This window comes from Pteropus medius, unplaced genomic scaffold, assembly GCF_902729225.1.
Source record: "Pteropus medius unplaced genomic scaffold, Ma_sr-lr_union100, whole genome shotgun sequence".
Classification (NCBI taxonomy): Eukaryota; Metazoa; Chordata; class Mammalia; order Chiroptera; family Pteropodidae; genus Pteropus; species Pteropus medius.
In genome coordinates, this window is record NW_024349799.1 from 7,957,538 (window position 1) to 7,979,023 (window position 21,486).

Below are 21,486 nucleotides of genomic sequence, written 5' to 3' on the forward strand. Positions count from 1 at the left end.
AGGGCAAAGGCTCTGAAGGGAACAATTCAGACAACTGTCTCAGTCCTTACTAGCTGGAGATGGTATTATCTGGAGCAGAGGAGAAAAACATTCATCTCATCGACACTTCTCTGCATTCTGGTGCAGAGCAAGGTAAAGCAGAAGCCTCATCACTAGCTGTTTAATGAAAATGTTCTGTACCTTTCTTGGAGAAGATAGAGGTAAAATGTTTAATATGGAATAAAACAATTCCCTCAAGTTTTTTCCTGAGGGGAAAAATATATAGTTATGCAAAGCAGCAACTATATAGACGAACCAACTTACAAATAAAAATAGGTCAGAGAACCTAAGTCATACAAAATGAAACATACATGATTCAAAATTTCTTCTAAAAGCACATAATTAACAATTCAGAGAAATGTGTGTCCTAGACTGGAATGCTTTTCCCAGGAATAACAACAGTTCATGACCACTTGGCTTTTTTTCCCCCCGATTTTATGTATTCAGGTTAAGTGGCCAAGAAAATTACCTAAAGAGCACGAGCCTTTTCCTTCTAAAATTCCGTGCTATTTTTCGTCTGCTTTATGTGCAGAAGCTCCTGGGTTTGTGCCCCAGTGGAGCCAGAGTCCACGGTCTATGGCCATGCCACCCTGAACAAGTCCAATGTCCGATCTCGGAAGCTAAGCAGGGTCAGGCCTGGTTAGTACTTGGATGGGAGACCACCTAGGAAGACCAGGTGCTGTAGGCGTAAATAATAAAAAAATGATAGTAAAATAAAATTCAGTGCTATTTTTAAACAATTTCCTTCCACTGCTTCTAATTTGTATACCTCTGCTGTAGATATACATCGTACTACTCGCCTGACCAGGCCAGGAACTCCACCTTCTAACCCTGAATTTCTGGTATCACGGACATTGCAGAGTCAGGCAGTACTGGTCCTTATGTAGTCATTTCTAGAAATCTAGACAGAGGCCACACTGAAAAGAGATTTCATTCAGCTGCCTTTCCAAATCTTGTCTGAAAAAAAAATACTATGTTCACAGTCTTTGTATTAGGTAAAACAGAAGGTTTTCAGTAAAGGCTCCTAAGGGGAAGGATATTCATCCTGATACACAAAGATTTGGGCCTTTATCAAAATGAACATTGTTTCCCCACTGTGAAGTGCCCAGGTATGTTTTAAGAAAAAGTCTTGAAAATTGATAGTTTTAGAAATGAATGAAAGAAGTACAGAAGTGGTTCCGTTGTGACAGCAAAGTTGATCAATCTGCCTTCACCTACCTGCCACTGTCCAATGGAGACAAGCAGAATTTCTTCTATAAAAAGAACATAAGATTAATCACAATTCCCCGTTTTTATTCATTTAAGATATTAACACACTTAATGCAGATAAATGCGCTCTACTTCACAGGACAATAAGTACCTAGATATAAATAAGCACTGGCTCAAAACATTCTTGCCAATTCCAGTCCTACAACAATAATTTATTTTTCTTTGAATGTCAATTCTTCACAGTTTCAACTGCAGCAGCAAATCAGTCCTTAGATTAGAAAAACTGTGATACATATTTTAAAACATCTTAAGAGAACTACAGGTGAGTCAGCAAACTGCTGGTGCCACATGCAGTTTGGGTAGGGCAATTTTATCTCAAATCTCAAAGACTGGCAGTGGGAACCAAGGGACAAAGGTTGTCTGTAGGAATGATTGAGACTTCCGCAGCTTCCACCTCCCCCGCCCCCCACCTCTTGGGGATTCTCCATATAGATTCACAGAGGTGAACTTTGCAGTACTTGTCTTCTGTTCATTGGTCCCTGTCACCCATGGGTGTGACAGAAAAAAAAAAAAACAGCTGGTACTTCACAGAGGAGCTCTTCAGAGCAAATCAGGCAGAATGAGGCCAGGAGGTTTTGGTTCAACACAGTTGATCCAGAAGTTGGCACAGCTGGCATGATACTGGTGTCCTCCATATGCCAACTTGAAACTGTCTGTTTCTGAGTTGAAGGCCTGCCGGAAATAATAAAGACATGTGGGGCGAGTCAGGCTTCTGCACCTAAGAGCTAATCAGCAACCAGCACGTACACTCCTCCAGGTCACAGAGGCCGAGGCTAAACTGGCACACTCACAAAAGCTGAGATGAGCAGATGGCTATAGAAATTCCAGTAAGAATTTATTTTTTCATTTTTTTTTTGCTGCTAAGGTATAAAAAAAACTTTACTATTTTACCTAGTTTCAGTAAAAGAAGGCCAATTTTCATAGGAAAGGCAGACAGAGTTTATGGGGGCTGAGGGAGGTGTCATGATATAAAGAACTAAAATAGCCAAGGGCTGTGGCTACTTTTTATCCCTCCTGATAAAGGAAACCCTTCCCCTAAGGCTGGTATTTGACTATAATGTGCAATCCCTTAAGTTTCTGTGGCTAATTACAGTCTTATCGTGAAAGAAAACAAAATATTAAAAACTCTTAGGGTCTAATGCCATTGGGAGCTGAGAACTGAATGGACATAATTAGAAAGTCCAAATAGGTACAGGGTTTGTAAAGAGAAATAATGGTTAGACACATATGAATTATTTCCAGATGAGTAACACTTATAGGTAAGTTACAGCCAGCCAGTCCTAACCTCAACCACGGCCTGGGGTGTTTCCTTAAGCACAAGTAAACAAATAAATAAAACTCTAAAACCCAAACAATTTGTTTTTGTTTGATAATGGCCAAATCCTGAAGCTCTCTGATCTCATTCTATGTGTCACTACAACTTCCAGTCTTCTGGAAGTTGCTCATCTGTTACCCTATTCATCACAGAGAAAAATAACCACAACACCAGAAGCCAATTATGAGACACAAGCATGCAAACAAGACCGAAGTGGATCCACACAGACGTGTTAGTTGATTAAATCAAACATGGGAACAAAGATGACTCAGAAAAGCACTCATGACTGGAACGGTTCAGGATGGCAGTACAATCATCTGATTTGCCTTCCACACTCAAAATTAAGATGGAGACGCTAAGATAATGTGTAACTGGTTCATACTTTTTTAGGATGTTCTTCTGCAGGCTTCTCTTCTTTCTGAAATAACGTTGAAACCATAAGGTCAACAGAATTCCCAGAATAGGGCCTCCTGCCTACAAACAAATCCTTATTAGTCTAACTAACCTTTTCTCTTTACCACCCTACTGTGCACAGGGGACTGTGGGCACAATGCGAACAGTAGGCTCGTTAGAAAGGGAAGAACAGCATCCGTTCCCTCAAGAGCTTCCCACTGCCCTTTGGAAACACTATACCTGCTTCTGCAGTCAGATTTCAGGGCTTCATAAAATCCCCACCACCTCTGGGCACAGACCTTGTAGTGAAGTGTCCCCCAAGTCATGTTACAGAAGTGCTTGCCATCTAAGAGGGGGAAAGTGTGTGACTTACCCGGCTCCTGGAGTCCACATTCAAAAGGCACACCCCACAAGCAAGTTCCTGAGCATTTTTAATACCAGGCCGTAGCATACAAGAGGAAAAATCCAGTGACTTTTCATCAGGCTGTGAGGACAAGACAAATGGGTAAGAGAGTCCAGCAACTCCAAATGCTCCTGGCTTCACTCCCTATCACTCCTCTCCAAGAGGTCCAACAACAGCAAGTTAAGGAAACTCTCTAGTACCACCGATACAATTAGTCAATTTTTCAGTTACTGATTTGTCTTCCACACTCAAAATTAAGACAGAGATGCAGATAACGTGTAACTGGTTCATATCTGCTGTGTCTAGATACAAGGGATGCTGACATGAGCAAAAAACGGGCCCCTGTCCTCTGAGAACTCAGTTTAGGCTGGGGGCCAGGTGGGTATCAGGCAACACAGTGTGACAAGAGCTATATAGGGGAAAGTACTGAGTGCCAGGCATACAAGGGGTGGGGTCACTTATCCCAACCCAAAGGGAAAGGAGCTTGATGGCAGAGAATGCTTCCTCGAATTCAGAAACATTTGGCTGAGTCTTGATAAGTATAAGTTCAGTAAAGGGGATTGGGTGAATGCGGTAGGGGAGGGAAGTATGTTTATACTATGTAGAACAAGCAGCCCAGGCAAAGACCTCTAAACAAAAGACTGGATATGGGAAGTAATCTAGGGGGTAGGAGCCAACCTTACAAAAGGAGGTAGGAAATGAAATTGGAACATAGGGCCTTGAAAGGAATGTAAAGGGTTGAGACTTTATCTGGGGAAGCCATTAGGGGTTTTAATCAGATCATGACAGGACCAGGTTTGTATTATGGACAGACACCTCTGGTTGCAGTGTCCGCAGTGAACTGGGTGTGACAATCTTCAAAGTATGGGTCTCAATTACAAGGCTGCTGCAGCGCTCCAAGAGACCGAAGGTCAGAACTAAGACAGCAACAGTGGGCAATGGAGAGAAATGGACCCATGAAAGAGCTATTAAGGCAGTAGACTCAACAGGCCTGGGTCATCTGTTAGACGTGCGAGGAGGGGAGAGGCTTGGGCGACTGCTCTTATAATTAGGCACATGAGAGCAGCACCAGGGTTGGGCATGGAGTTTTGAAGAGCTCAGTTTCATATAGGTTGGAGCTGCCTGTGGGACAGCCAAGTTCTGATACTATGAAAGCAGACGGATATATATAGGCCCAGTGCTCAAGAATAAGAGATCTGGAAGTTATCAGCTAGAGAGAGTAAACGTAACAATAGCTAATAAGTCAAGCCCTTACTTGTGCTAAGTACCACACTAAGCTCTTTACATGCATTATCTAATTTATTTCTTACAACAAATCTATAAAATATGGAGAGTGTAGCCCAATGATTAAAAGGGCATGTCCCAACTTTGGAAAGTTGTTAATTTCTTAAAAGTTAAAGTATATGAATTTGCAGTTCCATCCCTATTTATCCAAGAGAAAAGAACATATTTAACAGAAGTCTTGTACAAGTGTTCATAGCAGCTCTATTCACATTAGCCAAAACTGGAACTAGCAGGTTTCTATAAACAATAATACAGATTAAAAAAAAAAAACATGGTATATTAATACAATGGAATATCACTCAGTGATGAGAGGTCAAATTGATACACACAACATAGATGAAATTTTAAAACATACTAAGCAAAAGAAAACAGACACCAGAATATACTACATCAGTGGTCCCCAACCTTTCTGGCACCAGGGACCTGTGCTGCTATGAGAATCTAAAGCCTGACGATCAGAGGCAGCGCTGGGGAGCAGCTGCAAATACAGATGAAGCTTCTTGCCCGCCGCTCACCGTGCTCCTGCTGTGTGCTCCGGTTCCTAACAGGCCATGGACCGGTACTGACCCAGGAGTTGGGGATTCCTGTACTACCTAATTTCATTTATATAAAGTTCTAGAACAGGCACAACCATGGTGATAGAAACTGAGGGAAAACAGATCAGTGGATGTTTTGGAATCGGATCAGGGAATTGATTGGGAAGGGCCAAGAGGAAACTTTAGGGGGAGACTGAAAATACTCCATACATTGGTGGGGTCTGAGCTACTTGGCCGTGTGCATTTGTCAAAACTGATCCAATTATACATTTAAGATCTGTTCATTTTATTGTATGTAAGTTATTCCCCCATTCAGAAAAACACTTGAATAACAAAACAAAATAAAAACCCACCAAAGCAAAAAAACAATTCAGAAGAGTTGGATCCTTAATGTGAAGAAGTTTTAGCTATATCTAAACCAATTTATTTTGCTTATATATGTCCTAGAGTACAGTTTCTCAAAATTGGCACCACTGACATCTTAACCCGGATAATTCTTTAATGTGGGACTTGTCCTCTGCATTGTAGATTGTTTAGCAGGATCCCTGGCCAATTTGGGGGCAAAATAGCCCTCCTCTCCCACCACTGAGAACTACTAAAAGAGGAAAAAGTATGTATGTATACACACAAATACATATATACACAAACACACAATTACATGTTTATTATAAATTTTATTGATATAAAGGATGTGTAGTACACAATTTACAAACAATAAAATATATAATCATCTTTATTGCAAATTCTATATAGTTGCTTACTTTTCACAGAATGCTTTCTTTGAGAATTTTTGTCCAGCTCTTTGATCCATTGTCAACCTATGCTTGCTTTCATGAAACAGTGTAGTTCTATCGTGAATGTTGATATTTTCATGTTAGAGATTAGACTAAAGTGAAACAGCAAAGACATAATTCAGAGTTTCACTCATCTATCAAACATGTGAGTGTTCTTTACTGAATCAGATAATAGTTCTCGAATGCTGGAGAATGCTTCTTCAACTTTTTGTACTATTCGCAACATAATGGCTACAGACACAGCACACTTTTTAGGGTTAATCTGCAGTACTAACATTTTCTCTAGAACCTTCTCAGTCTAGACAATCAACAAATCAAGTCCTGATTTGCAGCACCTGCTGATTTCCATGGTAAAAATACTCCCCCTCCACTCCCCACCATGGCTGATTTCAAGTTACCAATGTGTTGTCACTGAACACGCAGTTGGGAAGAGGTTCCTTACAGTGCTATCATATAGTATGTCCACATATGGATATAATAGACTAGGGTGACCAACCTCCTGATTTGTGCAAAACTGTTCCAGTTTTAGCTCTGAGGAAATCCCCCGGGGCCTGAGCAAACCAAGATAGCTGGTTGTCTTAGGACAGACGTAAACAACCTCAAAAGCTAAGAACTAAGCATTAGGAAAGGAAATGAAGATGAAAGGGAGCCGACAGGAACCAAGTGAAAAGATCAAACAATTGTCCTGTCTTGAGAACCAAAAATAAGAGCCGTGCAAGGCAAGTGTGAGAAACTTGGAAGGTTACCAATTTGGACTCAGAAAGACGTCTGAATTTAGGATTGCACAGGTACTGCAATTTGATGTGATAACACAGTCCAGTATAATCATGTAAATGGGTGGCTGAAATGAAATGGAGACCAGGGTCCTGGAGTCCAGTTGTCAAGGATCTGGGAGCCTACCGTGTTGGCTGATTTGACCTCATGGATACTGAGGTGACCCAGGATGATGGCAAATTCCTGTCAAAAAATAGCTACATTTCCTCTAGTTTAGGTTTAATCTGCAGTACTAACCTTTTCTCTAGAAATGTTATTTTAGACTCAACCACTAAAGAATTACTACACTTTTATATTTGCAAAATTGCATTACTCTTCCCCAGGAAAAAAAAGGCTCCTCCCTAAAATGTATAGATTATATATATGCTTCCCCATTCTTTTCTAATTTGAAACAACAAACCATGTACTAACTCCACAAACTAACCTTAAACCAACCTTAAACTAGTTTCTTAAACTAACCTGAGCTGAATCCATCTACATCACACCTAAGGAAGGAAAGGTAGGCAGTTCTCAAATAAAGGGGAGGTGGATGTTTAAACTGTGTGCCTGAGGGCTCTTATGTAGGTGACTGAAATAAACCTACATGGCCTTAGCTAATCCACAGGATGATTTTTCTTTTCTTTTTTAGTGCAATCATGGCCACTCTGGTCAAACCTAGAAGCAGGTGGTACTATCATTTGTTTGCTGTACAAGTCTGTCATTTGTAAAATGGTAACAATTTCGTTTGCCCTACTTACCTCCTTCAGTTAGTATTGGGGCCCTCAGAGATACATAAAAAAGTGCTCTGGAAAGGATGAAATACTCTAAATGATTACCACAATTACTCACTTTGGTAAATAAAGTCTAACAAACTTTTGAAGAGGTTAAAAATATAGTAGCATACCTATAATATCCATTATAGATATTTTTCATGTTACTGAGTAAGGGCTATTTGAGAAATAATTAGAATCTGGGAAAACCGTGAATCTTAAAATCAATCAAATGAAAGCCCTTTAATATCTATTTACCAAAGGCATAAAGGAAACAAATGAAAAGGTCATATTGTAATTTTCCAGTGAAAATTATAAGGCTCTGCATAAATTACTCTATGGTCAAGTTAATCTTTCAAATAATAAAATTAACCTTTATAAATACACATTTATAAGCAGGGGGTTGGTTATAGTACACAGTAACAGTGTGACACCCACCAATGGCAGTAATTCTATAAGGTATGCCCTCTACATGCCTCCTTAATTGAACATCACTTACTCTAATTGGCGAGTATTTCATGCATTTAATAAAGACTGAAAAAATAGTTATGTTATACATTGACAAGTCCCAGAGCCAGACTAGGATATATAATCCTGAATCTTTAGCTAATAATAAACTACTAAAACGATGTCCAAGAAAATCCTTATTAAGGAAGAAGACTTTGGTAGTAATTACTGTTCTTCAATATTTTCATTCTTCTTCTTCTGGACAAAGGGCTTTCCCTATTCCCTTAAATTAGGCATGGCTGTGTAACTTGCCATGGTCAATAGACTGTGAGGATAAGTCACGTGTGTCACTTCTGAAGGAAGCCTTTAAGACCAATGTGTTATTTGTCACGTTCCCTTGACTCTCCCATGGTGACCAGCTATGTTTCACATGGTGGAGGCTCCATCAACCTAGGTCTCTGAGTGAAAAGGACATGGCACAAGAGACCCATCCAAACTGAGACGGGCATGTAGCAGCAGCAAGAAATAAAGCTTTGTTGTTTTACATGGCAAAGGTGGGTTGGGGGTGGGGGGTTAGCTGTTACCGCAGCATAACCTATAGCTTAATTTGACTGATATAAAGAATGACGTAGACACAGATTCTACAATTTTAGACTTTGGTTTTGGTCACAATGTAATCTCTTGGCTATAGTGTTTTGTGTAACTTTTCCTATTGCTGCTATAAGAAATTAGCAGAAATTTAGTTGCTTAAAACAACATAAGTTTATTCTCTTACAGTTCTAGAGGTCAGAATTCTAAAATGATTTGGTAACGCTGCATTTCTTCTGGAAATTCTAGGGTAGAATCTGTTTCTTTGCCTTTTTTAGTTTCTAGAGCCCGCCTGCATATTTCTTGGATCATGGTCCCGTCTTTCATCTTCAAAGCCAATAACGCAGCATCTGCCAATCTTTCTGTCTCTGCTTCGACTGTCATGCTGCTTTTTCTTATTCTCACTCTCCTGTCCTCCTCTTATAAGGATTCTTGTGATGGCACTGGGTCTAACAGATGATCCAGGGTAAGCTCTCCATTTAAAGACCCTTAACTTAATCACAGCTCCAAAATCCTTACCACCATATAAAGTAACAAATTCATAGGTTCTAGGGATTAGGATGGGAACATCTTTGGAGTGGGGGCATTATTCTACCAACCATATCCACCTTCTGTCAACTGAGGATAGCCATGCGGAGACATGAAGATTCTGTCTCTAAAACACTGTGCAGACTGGCAAGATGACAAAGATGCTGTCATTATTAAAAATAAACTGTTCTCCTGATATGCCACAGCAATAGGAAGTAAGTACTCTGAAATTCACTGCTTATTTCTCATTGAAAAGAAGCACAAAAGAATTTGTATTATACCAAGGATAATAGTGGAATCAAAGGGCCTGTGTGATTTTCAATTGACTAGAGGCCAGGAGAATAAGTCCTGTCTTTTTTCGTAGATTTTACATGGCAAAGCTGATTAGTTTTGTTTTCCGAGACTGAGTATCTCTTTGTTCCAAACCTACTGTACTACAACCCACATATATAAGATAAAACCCTCAGATAACAATTCACTCGCTTCACTAAAACAGACCATTTTTACCTGAGTTCCTGCAGTCTGTGCCCAGAGGAGACATGCTTCTACCACAAGAGGGAGTTTGAGTCCATGGATAAAGAGGGTATTAAAAGGAAAGGGGAATATAAAACTTTGCTAGTATAACTTGCAGCTTAAGTAAATATTAAGGAACCACGGTTTGGAGTTTAGGACTGTGTACTCTGCTTCCCTCAGCCCAGGCATCACGACTGCAATGCAGCGACAGCATTCTGGGACTTCTGCGCTGGAGAAAAGCAATGCAGCCATCTTCTGATGGGAATCATTTCATGGGGTCTTCAGGGGAATGAGTCTTTTTTATGATCTCAGAAGCTGGGACTAACATGATAGGAAGAATAAAGAATTTTTAAACGATGCTGTGCATTTAAATCCCAGATTCGTCAGTTTCAGGCAAGTTTCATCTCTGAACCCCAATTTCTTCACTTATAGAAATGGGGATTATACTATTGACATCATGGGGTTGTTATGAATGCAATGCATATAGCACAACACGTGGCAGGTTCTAGGTGCGAAATAAACAGTGACTATTATATTAGTATCAGTGTCAAAGAGCTGACTGTGGCAATTTGGTTCGTTAAGGAACTTTAAATTCTACCTAAAATGAAGCAATGGTGTAAAGAGTTAAAAGATTCCCATCCAATCTCAAATCAAGTCTCTAATTCTAGTGATTTCCCTGCTCCGAGCCTCTAATCCAGAGCCCTTGGAGTTTGTATAGTTTTGTTCTAACTGAATTGAAATATATAGATGTTGGTTTGTGTCATTTACATTTATGCACCTATTTTTAGAGTAATAGCTTCTTCATGACAATTTAAACCTTACACATCCTCTGTAGAATGTACATTAATCTTCATGCTGTGAGCAATTCAAGTTTTATAGACCAAGAACCTACCAGTTATCAAGAAGAAATGATATGGTATAATCAGAAAAAATATCTGAGCAGAGAATGATTGTTCTGTCACAGCTAACCTAGCGAGAAAAGCAATTACAACTGGAAAAGCATGGTAATTAGAGAAAAGAATACTCAGTGGTGTTCATATACAACCTGCAGTGCATTCCTGTGTTGTCTAGTTGCAGACTAACTCATGTCTATACCCTTACCTGGTGCCTACAGAAATGTCAGATAAACTCACTTTGTAGACATGGATGCTGGAAGTGGATGTTCCTAATAGGAGTCTGGAGGAGAGGGCCGGGACGCCTGGCCACTTTTCCCATTTCCCTCTCACGTTTTACCACACTGAGGGATTTAGAACCACCGTATGAGAACAGGCTAGGTGGGTGACCAAACCCAATAGGCTTTTTTCAATATCACAGAATCTAATTCTATGGCTTTTTAAAAAAAGACCTGAACAAAATCAATTCTTGGTGTAAAAAACTCAACATGGATTATTTCTGAGTGGAGTGATGACAAAAAGGGAGTGTAAGGAAACTCTCTAAAGTGATGGAATAATCTACATCTTCATAGGGGCATAGGTTACATGGGGTAAGCATTTGTCAAAACTCGTCAAATGGTATAACTAAGATTTTTGCATTTTACTATATACGTATATTAACAAAAAAGGCAGGCAGACAGGAAGGAAGGACGGATGGACAGGCCGACCGACCAGCCTAGAGGGGCAGAGCCTAGAAGGCAAGGCTTTCTCATGAGCAGCTGTAGTACTGCAGCAGCTTGAAAGTCTAGGAAGATGGACAAGGATGAAACTGGCTTCCAGCTCATCAGTGACAGCAGTTACCTTGAGAAGTAAACACAGTGACAGCAATCCAGGCCAGGATTCTCCCCAATTATCCTTTGCCCCAAATTAAAAAGAACTAATACATAATAAGTTTGGTTAATCCACTTGGTCTTTTGTGGTACCTTTTTTTCAAAGAGCGCATGGCAAAGAGAGATGCTTTGCAATCACAGCCATTGTTTTCTAACAGCACCAGAAGAGAAGGGATAGCTGGTTGACTTGAGGGTTTGTATAGAAATCTAGTTTTCAAAATGTTAATTACAATGAGAAACTGACTGCCACCAAAACAAAGAACCTTAAAATCTAAATGGAAAATGGGAAGCTTTTAAGCTACTCTATAGTCCTGGGATATAAACCAGGGAAAAGAACTTGACTGTTTATCAAGTTGCTGCCAGATAGACTCCTGGTGTTTCATCTCATTAACCTTGATGCCAAATAACTACCCACTCTCCACCGAAAGACTTTTGCCCATCTCTGGTTTTACCCACCCAGCTTGCCCATTTCAAGGAGGCAACAGAGTGTAGTGGTTGAAAAAGAAGACTTCTGACTTTCGGACTGAATCTAGATCTCACCAATATCTCTGTGCCGCAGTTTCTTCATCTGTAAAGGGAGGAGAATAATAGCATCTACCCTCGAGACTTTTGTGAGTATTAATTACATCTTTATAAAGGGCGAAGAACAGGGTCTAGCACACAGCAAGCACTCAGTAAAAGCTGGCTAATGATGATGATGATATTCAGGCTTAATATAGTTCGTATTAACACAAGGTTAGGAAGCAGAAGGTGAATTAGGAGAGACTCAGACACATACTGATCTCGAGATTCCTAATGCTTGGTCTTAGATACCTTTTTGCCGTAAAAACATGGAACAAATGGGTTTTGAGGTAAGACCTTTGCAAGACTGAACAGAGAGGCTCTGATGAATTGCAAATATAACACCCTGAACTATGATACACAACTGGTAAACTGCAATGTCAACAATGCAAAGGTAACACACTGAATAAACAACTGGTAACACATCCTTCTCTGTCCCACAGCCTCATTGGCATCCTCGCATATATCACGAGCCAACAAACTTCATTCACAGCTGGAGTTTAGAAATATTTTAAAAATCCAGGGTTTCATCACCCACACAGAACCCTATTACCATTTTGGCAAATTTTCTTCCAGCCCTGTAAGTAACAACTCTGTGTTATTCCAAACTCTGTGCCCTTTTAAAAAATGATTGCATAACATCCTACTATGAAGAGTCACACAATTTACTTGACTAATCCTGTAGATTTAAACTTTCAGATTATTTCCATTTTTTCACTTTTACAAAGAATGATTTGTGCATTTACCTTTTTTCTTTTTGAGAGCTGTATTTAGAACTGTTGTTATAGGAAGTTTTCCTAGAAATGGAATTACTGAGTCAACCCCTCTGAATGTTTCTTAAGTCCTTTAATTCACTCAACTTTTACTGGGTATTTATGCAGCGCCTGGCTGTGCTCTGATCAAGAACAAAAGATGAACAAAATGTGGTCTTGGTCCCTGTCCTCAAGGAGTTCACAGGCAGGAGGAAAGCATATTGCTAAATACCTTTTGCATAGGGTGGTACCTATTTATATTTTCTAATAAATTCCCTAGGGAATATTATGCATTTTACCACACTGACGCTATCAGGATTCAAATAAACCAAACAAAAACTGGACTTATTAGTAGATAAAACATGAAATCTAGTTTCAATTTGAATTAATGTTTACTGATTAACTATGTCTCCCCTTTTATGAATCACTTCAAGTTTTTACTGATTTTACTGGGATGCTGGTATATTTCTCATTGATTTGTTATGTTTTCTTTACAGAGCACAGACATGAGCCCATCAGTATGTACTGCCACACTTTCTTATTTACCATTTAGTCTATTTTTTTCACATTTAGAATGACTTCAACTAATTTGTACTTGGAGCTATGCCATTTGCCTATGTTGAGATTTCATAAGAAACTACTCAAGGAAACCTGTTGCTTTATTTACTGAAAGGATATTTGAAGAAACCGTAGGTTTCATTAGTTTCCTCTTTACGAGAGTCCACAAAAAAGAGTTCTGATATTAGTAAAATTAGGAATAATTATGCTTCTCCTGAATCGTGGGTTTATTTTTATGTTACGAACACAGTGAATCATGGAACTGATCATCTCCTATTCACATTAATTCCTAGGAAAGGTCAAGTCGACTCTACAGCTAGCAAAGGCAAGCATGTTAAAAGCACATTTTCGTACACTTAACTTTATCCCTGGCTTTATCTCATCTTCTCCACTTTCATTTGCCCTTTGTTTCATTTTTCTCATCCGTTTATTTAAAAAATCTGCACTAGTTATTAAAACTATGAGATACAAAAACATGAATATCTAGTTTGAAAAAAATCGGAAAGTTAAAAAAAGTATAAGATAAAAAGTAAAAAGTCCCACCTAGCACTGTGTTAGAACACAAAGAAATAAAGGCCACAGTCTGGCTGTTAAGGAGCTGACAAGCTAGTGGGCAAGAAAACAAGTAAACACACAATTATCAACAAGTGTGATAAGAACTATGATAGAGAGAAATATGCTGTGGACACACAGAGGGAGGGCATCTAATTCAGACGGAAGGGCTCTTTGGAATGACTTGTCGGGGAAATGACGTAGAGCCCAGAGGGAGAAGCAGTCTAAAAGAGAAAGAGAGCCAAGGACAGTCCAAGTGATAGAAAAGACCTTATATACTGAGCTAAGGAATTTAAACTTGATCCTGAAGACCACAGAGAGCCCACTGCAGGATTTTAAATGGGATTTAAATAACATGATCAGATTTGCATTTTAGAAAGAAATACCTAGTAGTGATGTGCAGAACAGATTGATAGAGGATAAAAAAATAAACCAGTAACCCTAGCTATGTGGTCAGAAGTGATAAAGGCCTGAATGATTTAATATATTTAAAAAAAAGTTTTCCATTTTATATTTTCTAACTATTGTTAATATGTAAGAATGCTATACATTTTTGCCAAACTCATTAAATTTAACCTCTTGAATTCGGATTTCTGGAAGTATTTCACATCACCGAATAAACATAATTTCATCTCTTCTTTTCAAATATTTATACTTAATTTTTTATTATATTGGCCAGAACAGTATTTAAAAAAAAAATAATTACCCAAACTGTATAATCTTTAGCTTATAAATTAAAAAATAGTCCAAGGGAACAAAATAGAGATTTTGGAAACGACTTAAACTCTTTAAGAACTTAATATTACAAACCATAAGCAACATAACAATGGAGAGAGGATTTGCTGTTTAAGATGTGTTGTTGGGGTAGCTGGGTACCCGCCTAATTATCAGTACAGTGAGGGAAGAATTGCTTCCTACCACAATGCTGCGATCCCATTCTGATGGGTCATATAGTTAAATGTAAGAAAGAAAAAAAGAAAATGGAACAGTATATTTATTCCAGCTGGAGAAGGAAGATAAATTTCCGACTATTGTGAAATAATGCATATTATCAGAGACAAACTGAATAGGTGTGAATATATAAAAATAAAACGGTTTCACTCAATAAAATGTAAAAAGGGGGAAAGAAATAGAAAAGGAAAGAATAACTGATAAAAGCTTACTAGCACAAATGTGTATGTGTGTACATACCCATGAGTGTGTAACTCTATTACGAATATGAAATAAGTAAGGTCAACCATATTTCATCGAATAAATGGTCAAATGGTCAAAAGAAACAGATGATCAGTTTACATATAAAGGAAATAATAGTAAATTATTATTTGGAACACTGGATAGCCTCTCAGGAAATGAAAGAAATGTAAAAAACACCTTTAGGGAATCATTTACACACTTGTTAAATTATGAAATTGACAAAGAAAGCTAGAGCGCAATGTAAAGAAATTAATACTTAAAAACTGCTAGTAGCACTATCAACTAGCTCATGCTCTCTGGAAAGCCATGGACCAAGTGCAACAGCAGCTATGTAGGCATGAATGTATGTACGTGTGCAATCATACACTCTGACCTTGCACATGCTCTTGGAAGAACTATATCCCCAAAAGGAGGAACAGCCATTTGTTTAAATATGTTAAGAGTACAACTATTTATAACAGGAAAAAATGAAAATAATCCAAGGATCAAAAAAAAGGCTAAATGAACCACAGGATAGCAACAAGACATATCATACAGTTTTTTTTAAAAGGACACACATATGAGGACATAAATAGCTAGAAGTGCAAAGGAAGCAACTCAAACCAATGCTTTGCAAAGCATATATATACGTATATGAATTAAGAAGGATGTGATTAAGAGTGAATGTTTTCCTACACTCTATTTTATTTTTTAGGTACAACTGGCCTAGAAGCTATCCAGAAGCCAAACTGGCTCTAGTCAGCTAACTATACATATGTTCTCTCCTTCCTTTAACATAACATGATCCAGTGGGCACCTTCATCTTCTAATATGTGCCATTGTAGGAACATACACTCTGCTTTACAACTTAGGTTTCTAGAAAGGAAAGTAACTGCTGAATTGTCTTACCGTGAGTGTGGCAAGTGACATGAAGCCGATTAGGTTATTCCATACTTTATCGATGTCCTTTAGCAATTGCTGGAGTTTCTCACTACACACTGCAGTGGCTTTTATCCCCAGCTCGACGCGTTTGGTTACCCTGTACACCTCAACAACACCTGACAGGGTGAGATAGTAGAGAGTTAGATGCTGGAAGTGTAGAGAAAGAGATGAGCAAGACAAGGCAGCATCACTGCTTGCTGATATCTTAGTTGGAAATAAGGATTATATCTGGACAAAAGTGAACCTACTATTCTTTGGGACCAATCTGCCTCTCAGTGCTTCAGAATAATTGACTGGTAAGAGCAGACTCTAGAGCTATACTGCTTTGGTTCAAATCGCAGCTCGGTCACTTACTAGCTGTGTAACCTCTCTGTGCCTTAGTTACCTCATCTGTAAAACTGGGATAATAGTAGTACCTCCTGAAAGGATGGTTGAGAGGATTAGATGAGTTAGTACTGCAAAAGGCTTAGAACAGAGTCTGTAGAACAGTAGGCATTATGCAAGTATTAGCTATTTTTTTTTTCTGGCTTCTTTTACCTGTTTAAATTTGGGAAATACCATTAAACTTGCTAAAAATGAGAATATTAAAAGTTTAAAAGAATCTGAATGTCAATATCATCACAAAGTAATTAAGAAATATCTTGCTATTCTAAATGGCCAAAGGATTTACAGACTCTGTGGCTTCATGTATCTTTTATACACTTAATAGGGCACAGAACAGTTCTTTTCTTGTGGTCTCTGAATTGTGGCCGAACTCTTCAAGCAAGGGAGATAGGTGCCAAGTATCTCTCCATTCTAAGGACGGCCACCAGACACATCCACAATCCCTAACCCAGCCTCTATAAGAGAGCACTGGAAGAACTCCAGGGGGTCTTTGGAGTGGTCCACATCAGCCCTGTGTATATACACTATGGCTTTTCCTCTTCCTTTCCCAGGGGAAGGGCAGGAATTACTGCTCAAACTAAGCCAAGTAAGGGAGCTTCTAAGACAATCTTTCATAGGTACTAGGAAACCTACTAGGAGGAAAGACAGGCACTCTATTACCTGGTGAACATCTGCTTATGCAGTAGAATTGTGCCTGTCTGGGTAGGTAAGTGGAACTAGAGTGAGGTGGCAGGAGTAAAGGAGAGACCACATCCCTTCTATATCCACTCATCCAGCAAATATTTTTCAGTGACTACTATGTGCCAGGCACTAGACTAGGTGCTAGAGGCACAGCAGCGAAAAAACAGGCCAAAATCCCTCCCCTCTTAGAGGATTAGTCTAGTGGAGGGAGGCAGATAATAAACAAGAACAAAAAGTAGAACACATAAGATATTAAAGGTGATAAGGCTAGGGAGAAAATCTAGAAGGGAAAGGGATAGGGAGTACCAGGATGAGGAGAGGGCATACATACATATGGGTAAGGGAGGCCAAGGAAAAACTCATTAGAAGGTGACATTTGAGTAAAGATCTGAAAAAGATTGGGATCCACTGTACGCAGGTCTGGCCACCTGAGCCTGGGGAGGGGAAGAACACTGAATTAGACAGAGATTGAGGTTTCAAGCTGGAATGAGATGGCCAATCACTGAAGGTCACCAGGAAGTTAAGATATCTGTGATGTCATGAAGGAGTAGAGAGGAAGAATGGACAATGTACGGTAAGGCACTGATTGGAGACCCAGTGATTTCATTTTAATGCCTCGCCTAGTTCGGACTCTTTGATAAACCAGAAACCAGTAACAGATGTAATTTTACGTTGTTGCTATCATGTTATAACAGGGACTGAGAAACTTGGCCCTAGAGACCTTAAGTCAAACAGCTGTTACTGATTATGACTTAAGTGTCTTATTTACAAATGTAGATGCTACTTACTTAGTGAAATCATATATATGTATCTTGAGAGACCAAGATTATACAACGTAACATAAGGGAAGAGTAAAAATATTTCAAAGTGTCATGACTTTGAATAAGAAAAATATAAAACATACAAAAAAAAAAAAAAAAAAAAGAACATACCTAATAAATATTCCATGCCTTGAGCTGACTGAATTACTTCTGTGCACACTGAACTACTACTGATTCCATTTAAGGTATCATTTGCTTTCTTAATGACCTACAAGAAATAAAATCACATCACCTTATATAATCAAGAAAAGTCATTGCAAATCAATTTCCTATTACTAGAAAACCCTCTGGAAAAGCCAGGTGTGATAAAGCATGACTAACTGATGTGTGTATATGACTATACTGAAACAAATCTGAGAATTTAATTTTAAACTTGAAGAAACAATCCCCCATTTTTTCAGAAGAGGAAAGACAGGGGTTTTTTTTAGCTTAAATATTATTTTCATTTAGGCAGAATTAATGATACTGTTTTGTTATTTCTTAAATACAGTGACAGATGAATGAACCAGTGGTTTTACGAATGTGAAAGAAGCTTCACTTAAGATATACGACTTTCCATAGAGCTTCACTTTGCAGAAGGCCATCGAGGTAGGGCTCTCTTCTAGTTTGCTTCTGTCCATTCAAATGAATCAAGGAGAAGGCAAAATGACACATGACAGCACTTACATATGGGTGAAACACCACGAAAGTGACATACTCACATCTAGGGCACTCCCCAGGCATCTCTGCCATTCATATGCGTATCTCTCATTCTCCTGTGAATTTTATAAAAAGAACTGGGTTAAAAGGGCAAGTATGGAATCCTCTATAACTGTCAATTCAGAGAGCACTGGAAGACTTTCCTTTTTAGTAAAATCACTCTAGTTCAAGCACAGTTTATCTTATGAACCCACTAATGACTATCTAAAATTACTAATAAATGTAACTTCCAAGCACATGACTTGTAAATTCCAGGGAAATGTTTTGGAGCAGCTTCCGTCTGCAACTGTTGCCTCATTTTTTCTAGAGTTAGTGTAAATTTCTCCAAAGGTACTCACCACGCAGGTGGTCTAACACAAGAGCCCATATCAAACCACCAGCTTTCCAGTTAAGATGCTGTGTGTGTGTGCACACCCACGCACATGGTATGACAATGGGGGTAGGAAGAAGGAGAGCTAAGAGTGTTAGCTGCAGGAGGAAGACAGCATAGGACTAAGATGCAGCAGACATAAACACTGAGAAGATCCAGAATATTTCCCTTTCTCTTCTATTTTCATGTTTTGCCATTCACTAAAATGATAAAATCTAAGTGCTCAAAAAGAATTCCCTTAAACACATCCCTCCTTGTGAAGTCCCACGAATAATTTCAGTTTTTAAGGTTATTAACTACTTTCAGTAGATGCCACATCTGGGAGGTATTTTCATCCAAGACTAATGTCACCATTCTCTCACTTTAATTACATATTTTATGTCCAGTGCCTTGTGACTCTCTGCCCCTTGTGTCCCCATGTGAAAGTTGCAAGCATTTTTTCCTGGGGCCCTCAGTGCCCAGCTGGTCTTTTACTTGCTCCCTGTGGAAAACTACCTCACTCACCTCTACCTCTCCTGTCAGATCTTTGTACTTGTCACGGATGACAGGCAGAGCGGGCTTCTCACTCAGAGTGTTGGAACGGTCTCTGAAAGGCTGCTCCAAAGCCGGAGAAGGAGAAGAACGGCTTATTTCTTTATCGCCAAGGCTCAAACTCCTCTTATGTGATCCTGGGAGAAGTGGATGGCACAGTTAAAGGTTTTGATTACTCAGCTTAGTTCAAGCATAGGCTCTTGCTTGCTAACATGACCTCTTTCTTTAGATGTTTATGTCGAGGCATTCAGAAACACCACACTTATTCATTCTGTCTGACAAGCTATATGTTGAATCCTTTCCATTGTTCTCTCCTGCTTGGATTTCCTGCCTTTAATTTCCTCGATTACTCTTCCCTGATTTATCATAATTCTTCCATAATTCTAAATGCAGAGTCATTGGAGTCTGGAGGATTAGTGTCTTTCTAAATATCAGTGCATACGAGTTGTATTGCTCTTCCAGCCATCACTTATAAATTCATACCAATCTCCTACATACTCTCTCAATCTAATGGATGTCAATGATCCCTTCCATCAAAATGAGCTTAAAGCAGAGGGGGCAAACTCAAATGCCTTCAGAGAACAGGGAAGTAAAGTTAGCTGGAGATAGGAAGTGGAAGGGCCTGTGACACTGGGGAGAGAATACCTCATCTACCAGAGCGGGGACTGCTACTCAGCTCCTGCCGATTTGCCAGAGGTGGGAAGGCAGGCCTAGTATTGCTAGATATTACTTTTTAAGAAAAGCTAGAGATCTAGATTGCGAAATCTCAGGGTTTTTACATATTTGTTACTGCCTCACACATTCATAAACTTTCTTTGTGGGTCAGTCCAAACAAGTCTGCAGACCGAATCCAGATGTAAAGCTGCCACATGGCAGCCTCTGATTTAAAAGATACAGTCTGTAGCCAGGGAACAAGAGCAGAGCTAACTTGCCCACAAGTGGATCAAATCCATTTCTCTGGTTCATTTAACATAGCACACCTCTGACTAAACCAGCTAATGAACAACAGACTGTGTGCTTAGCTCCAAATGCAGTTATGTGAGGGATACTGGTTTGACTTCAGCTCAGCCTCAGGGAAACCTTGCTTTTTAACAGCTATCGATAATAGATTGGGTTTCAAACACTGGAAAATCTAATTCCTGTTAAAGCAAGGACCAACTTTTTATTCTAAGAAAGAACATCTAACGCCTCAGTAGAAGAAACCGTGACAGTAAAATTTATGTTGAAAGCTACTCACCTTGAACAGAAAGGTCAAAGGTTGCCAGCTCGCTTTTGATCATTTCTTCACTGGATTTCATTTTGCTTTGTGAATTGGCCACTAAAAAGTCAAATTTGCTGATTTTGGGCTTTTCGCTTTGAAACTCTCCAAAGTCATCTAAACATTCTTTGGGGGTGTCGTGAGAAGCACTGCTGGAAGCTGGGCTAGTACACGCGGCCTCTTGGTTCTGTTCACTTGAAGGCAAGTCCTGTCTTGTGAATTCTTGATAGTCTCTGCTTTCATATTCCTTTTGCTCACTGGTCTGAGAAGTCGCATCCTTCAAGTTAGCAAAAGCTGGGAAGGTAGTCTCTGGAAGAGCATCTTCATTTGTGAAGGTTGTGACTTTGGACAGAGATGTCATGGTGATGTTTTCAGAGCTGCCAAATGAAGTCTCTTTCTTTGGAAGAACTGAGGCGGCTGAGGAGGATCTGCTTCCTGCTGAGAGGACAAATGGAGAGAGTTTTCTGCCCTGAGATGCATCATCCCTGTCTGACCAGTCATAGCTCGTAAGTGTGCTCACTGCAAAATTGCTACTGCAGGTTCCAAAAGCAGCATATTTTAAGTCCTCTATATCTGAAAGGGAAATAAGACCCCACAATTAGAGGCAAGCTCACGATTTAGGCAAAATGCCCTAAACTCTACAGAAGCAAAATGTCTAGCATATTTGATTAGTTTTATGCTATGTTGGAGTTAACTAAATTTAGAACTTGTACTAAAATTAAAGGAGTTGGGCTGTAAAATCTGATCTTTAAAAATCCACATTAGCCTTGAACTGGCATTTATATTTAGCTACAAAGAGTCTTTTTTTTT

The 21,486-nt window shown here is 39.2% G+C and overlaps 1 protein-coding gene and 1 pseudogene across 15 annotated transcripts in view; one reads left to right on the top strand and one right to left on the bottom strand.

Moving 5' to 3' along the window:
• The first annotated feature begins 611 nt into the window (after positions 1-611).
• LOC120621310 (uncharacterized) lies at positions 612-727 on the top strand (annotated as a pseudogene).
• A 588-nt stretch (positions 728-1,315) lies between these two features.
• SYNRG (synergin gamma) overlaps positions 1,316-21,486 on the bottom strand; it is a 68,098-nt gene continuing 47,927 nt past the window's right edge. For 5 of the 15 annotated variants that reach the window (XM_039885901.1, XM_039885900.1, XM_039885911.1 and 2 more), the window contains 8 exons: positions 20,656-21,249; positions 19,392-19,555; positions 18,520-18,573; positions 17,930-18,026; positions 15,900-16,048; positions 3,390-3,500; positions 3,006-3,097; positions 1,316-1,980 (listed from right to left, as the gene is read on the bottom strand). In XM_039885901.1, coding sequence (XP_039741835.1) covers positions 1,791-1,980; positions 3,006-3,097; positions 3,390-3,500; positions 15,900-16,048; positions 17,930-18,026; positions 18,520-18,573; positions 19,392-19,555; positions 20,656-21,249 — 1,451 coding nt within the window. In that variant the 3' untranslated portion in view covers positions 1,316-1,790. Of the gene's footprint in view, positions 1,981-3,005; positions 3,098-3,389; positions 3,501-5,975; positions 6,126-9,479; positions 11,963-15,899; positions 16,049-17,929; positions 18,027-18,519; positions 18,574-19,391; positions 19,556-20,655; positions 21,250-21,486 lie in introns of those variants that run through there. The other 10 variants (XM_039885907.1, XM_039885904.1, XM_039885906.1 and 7 more) reach the window with 9 other exon arrangements.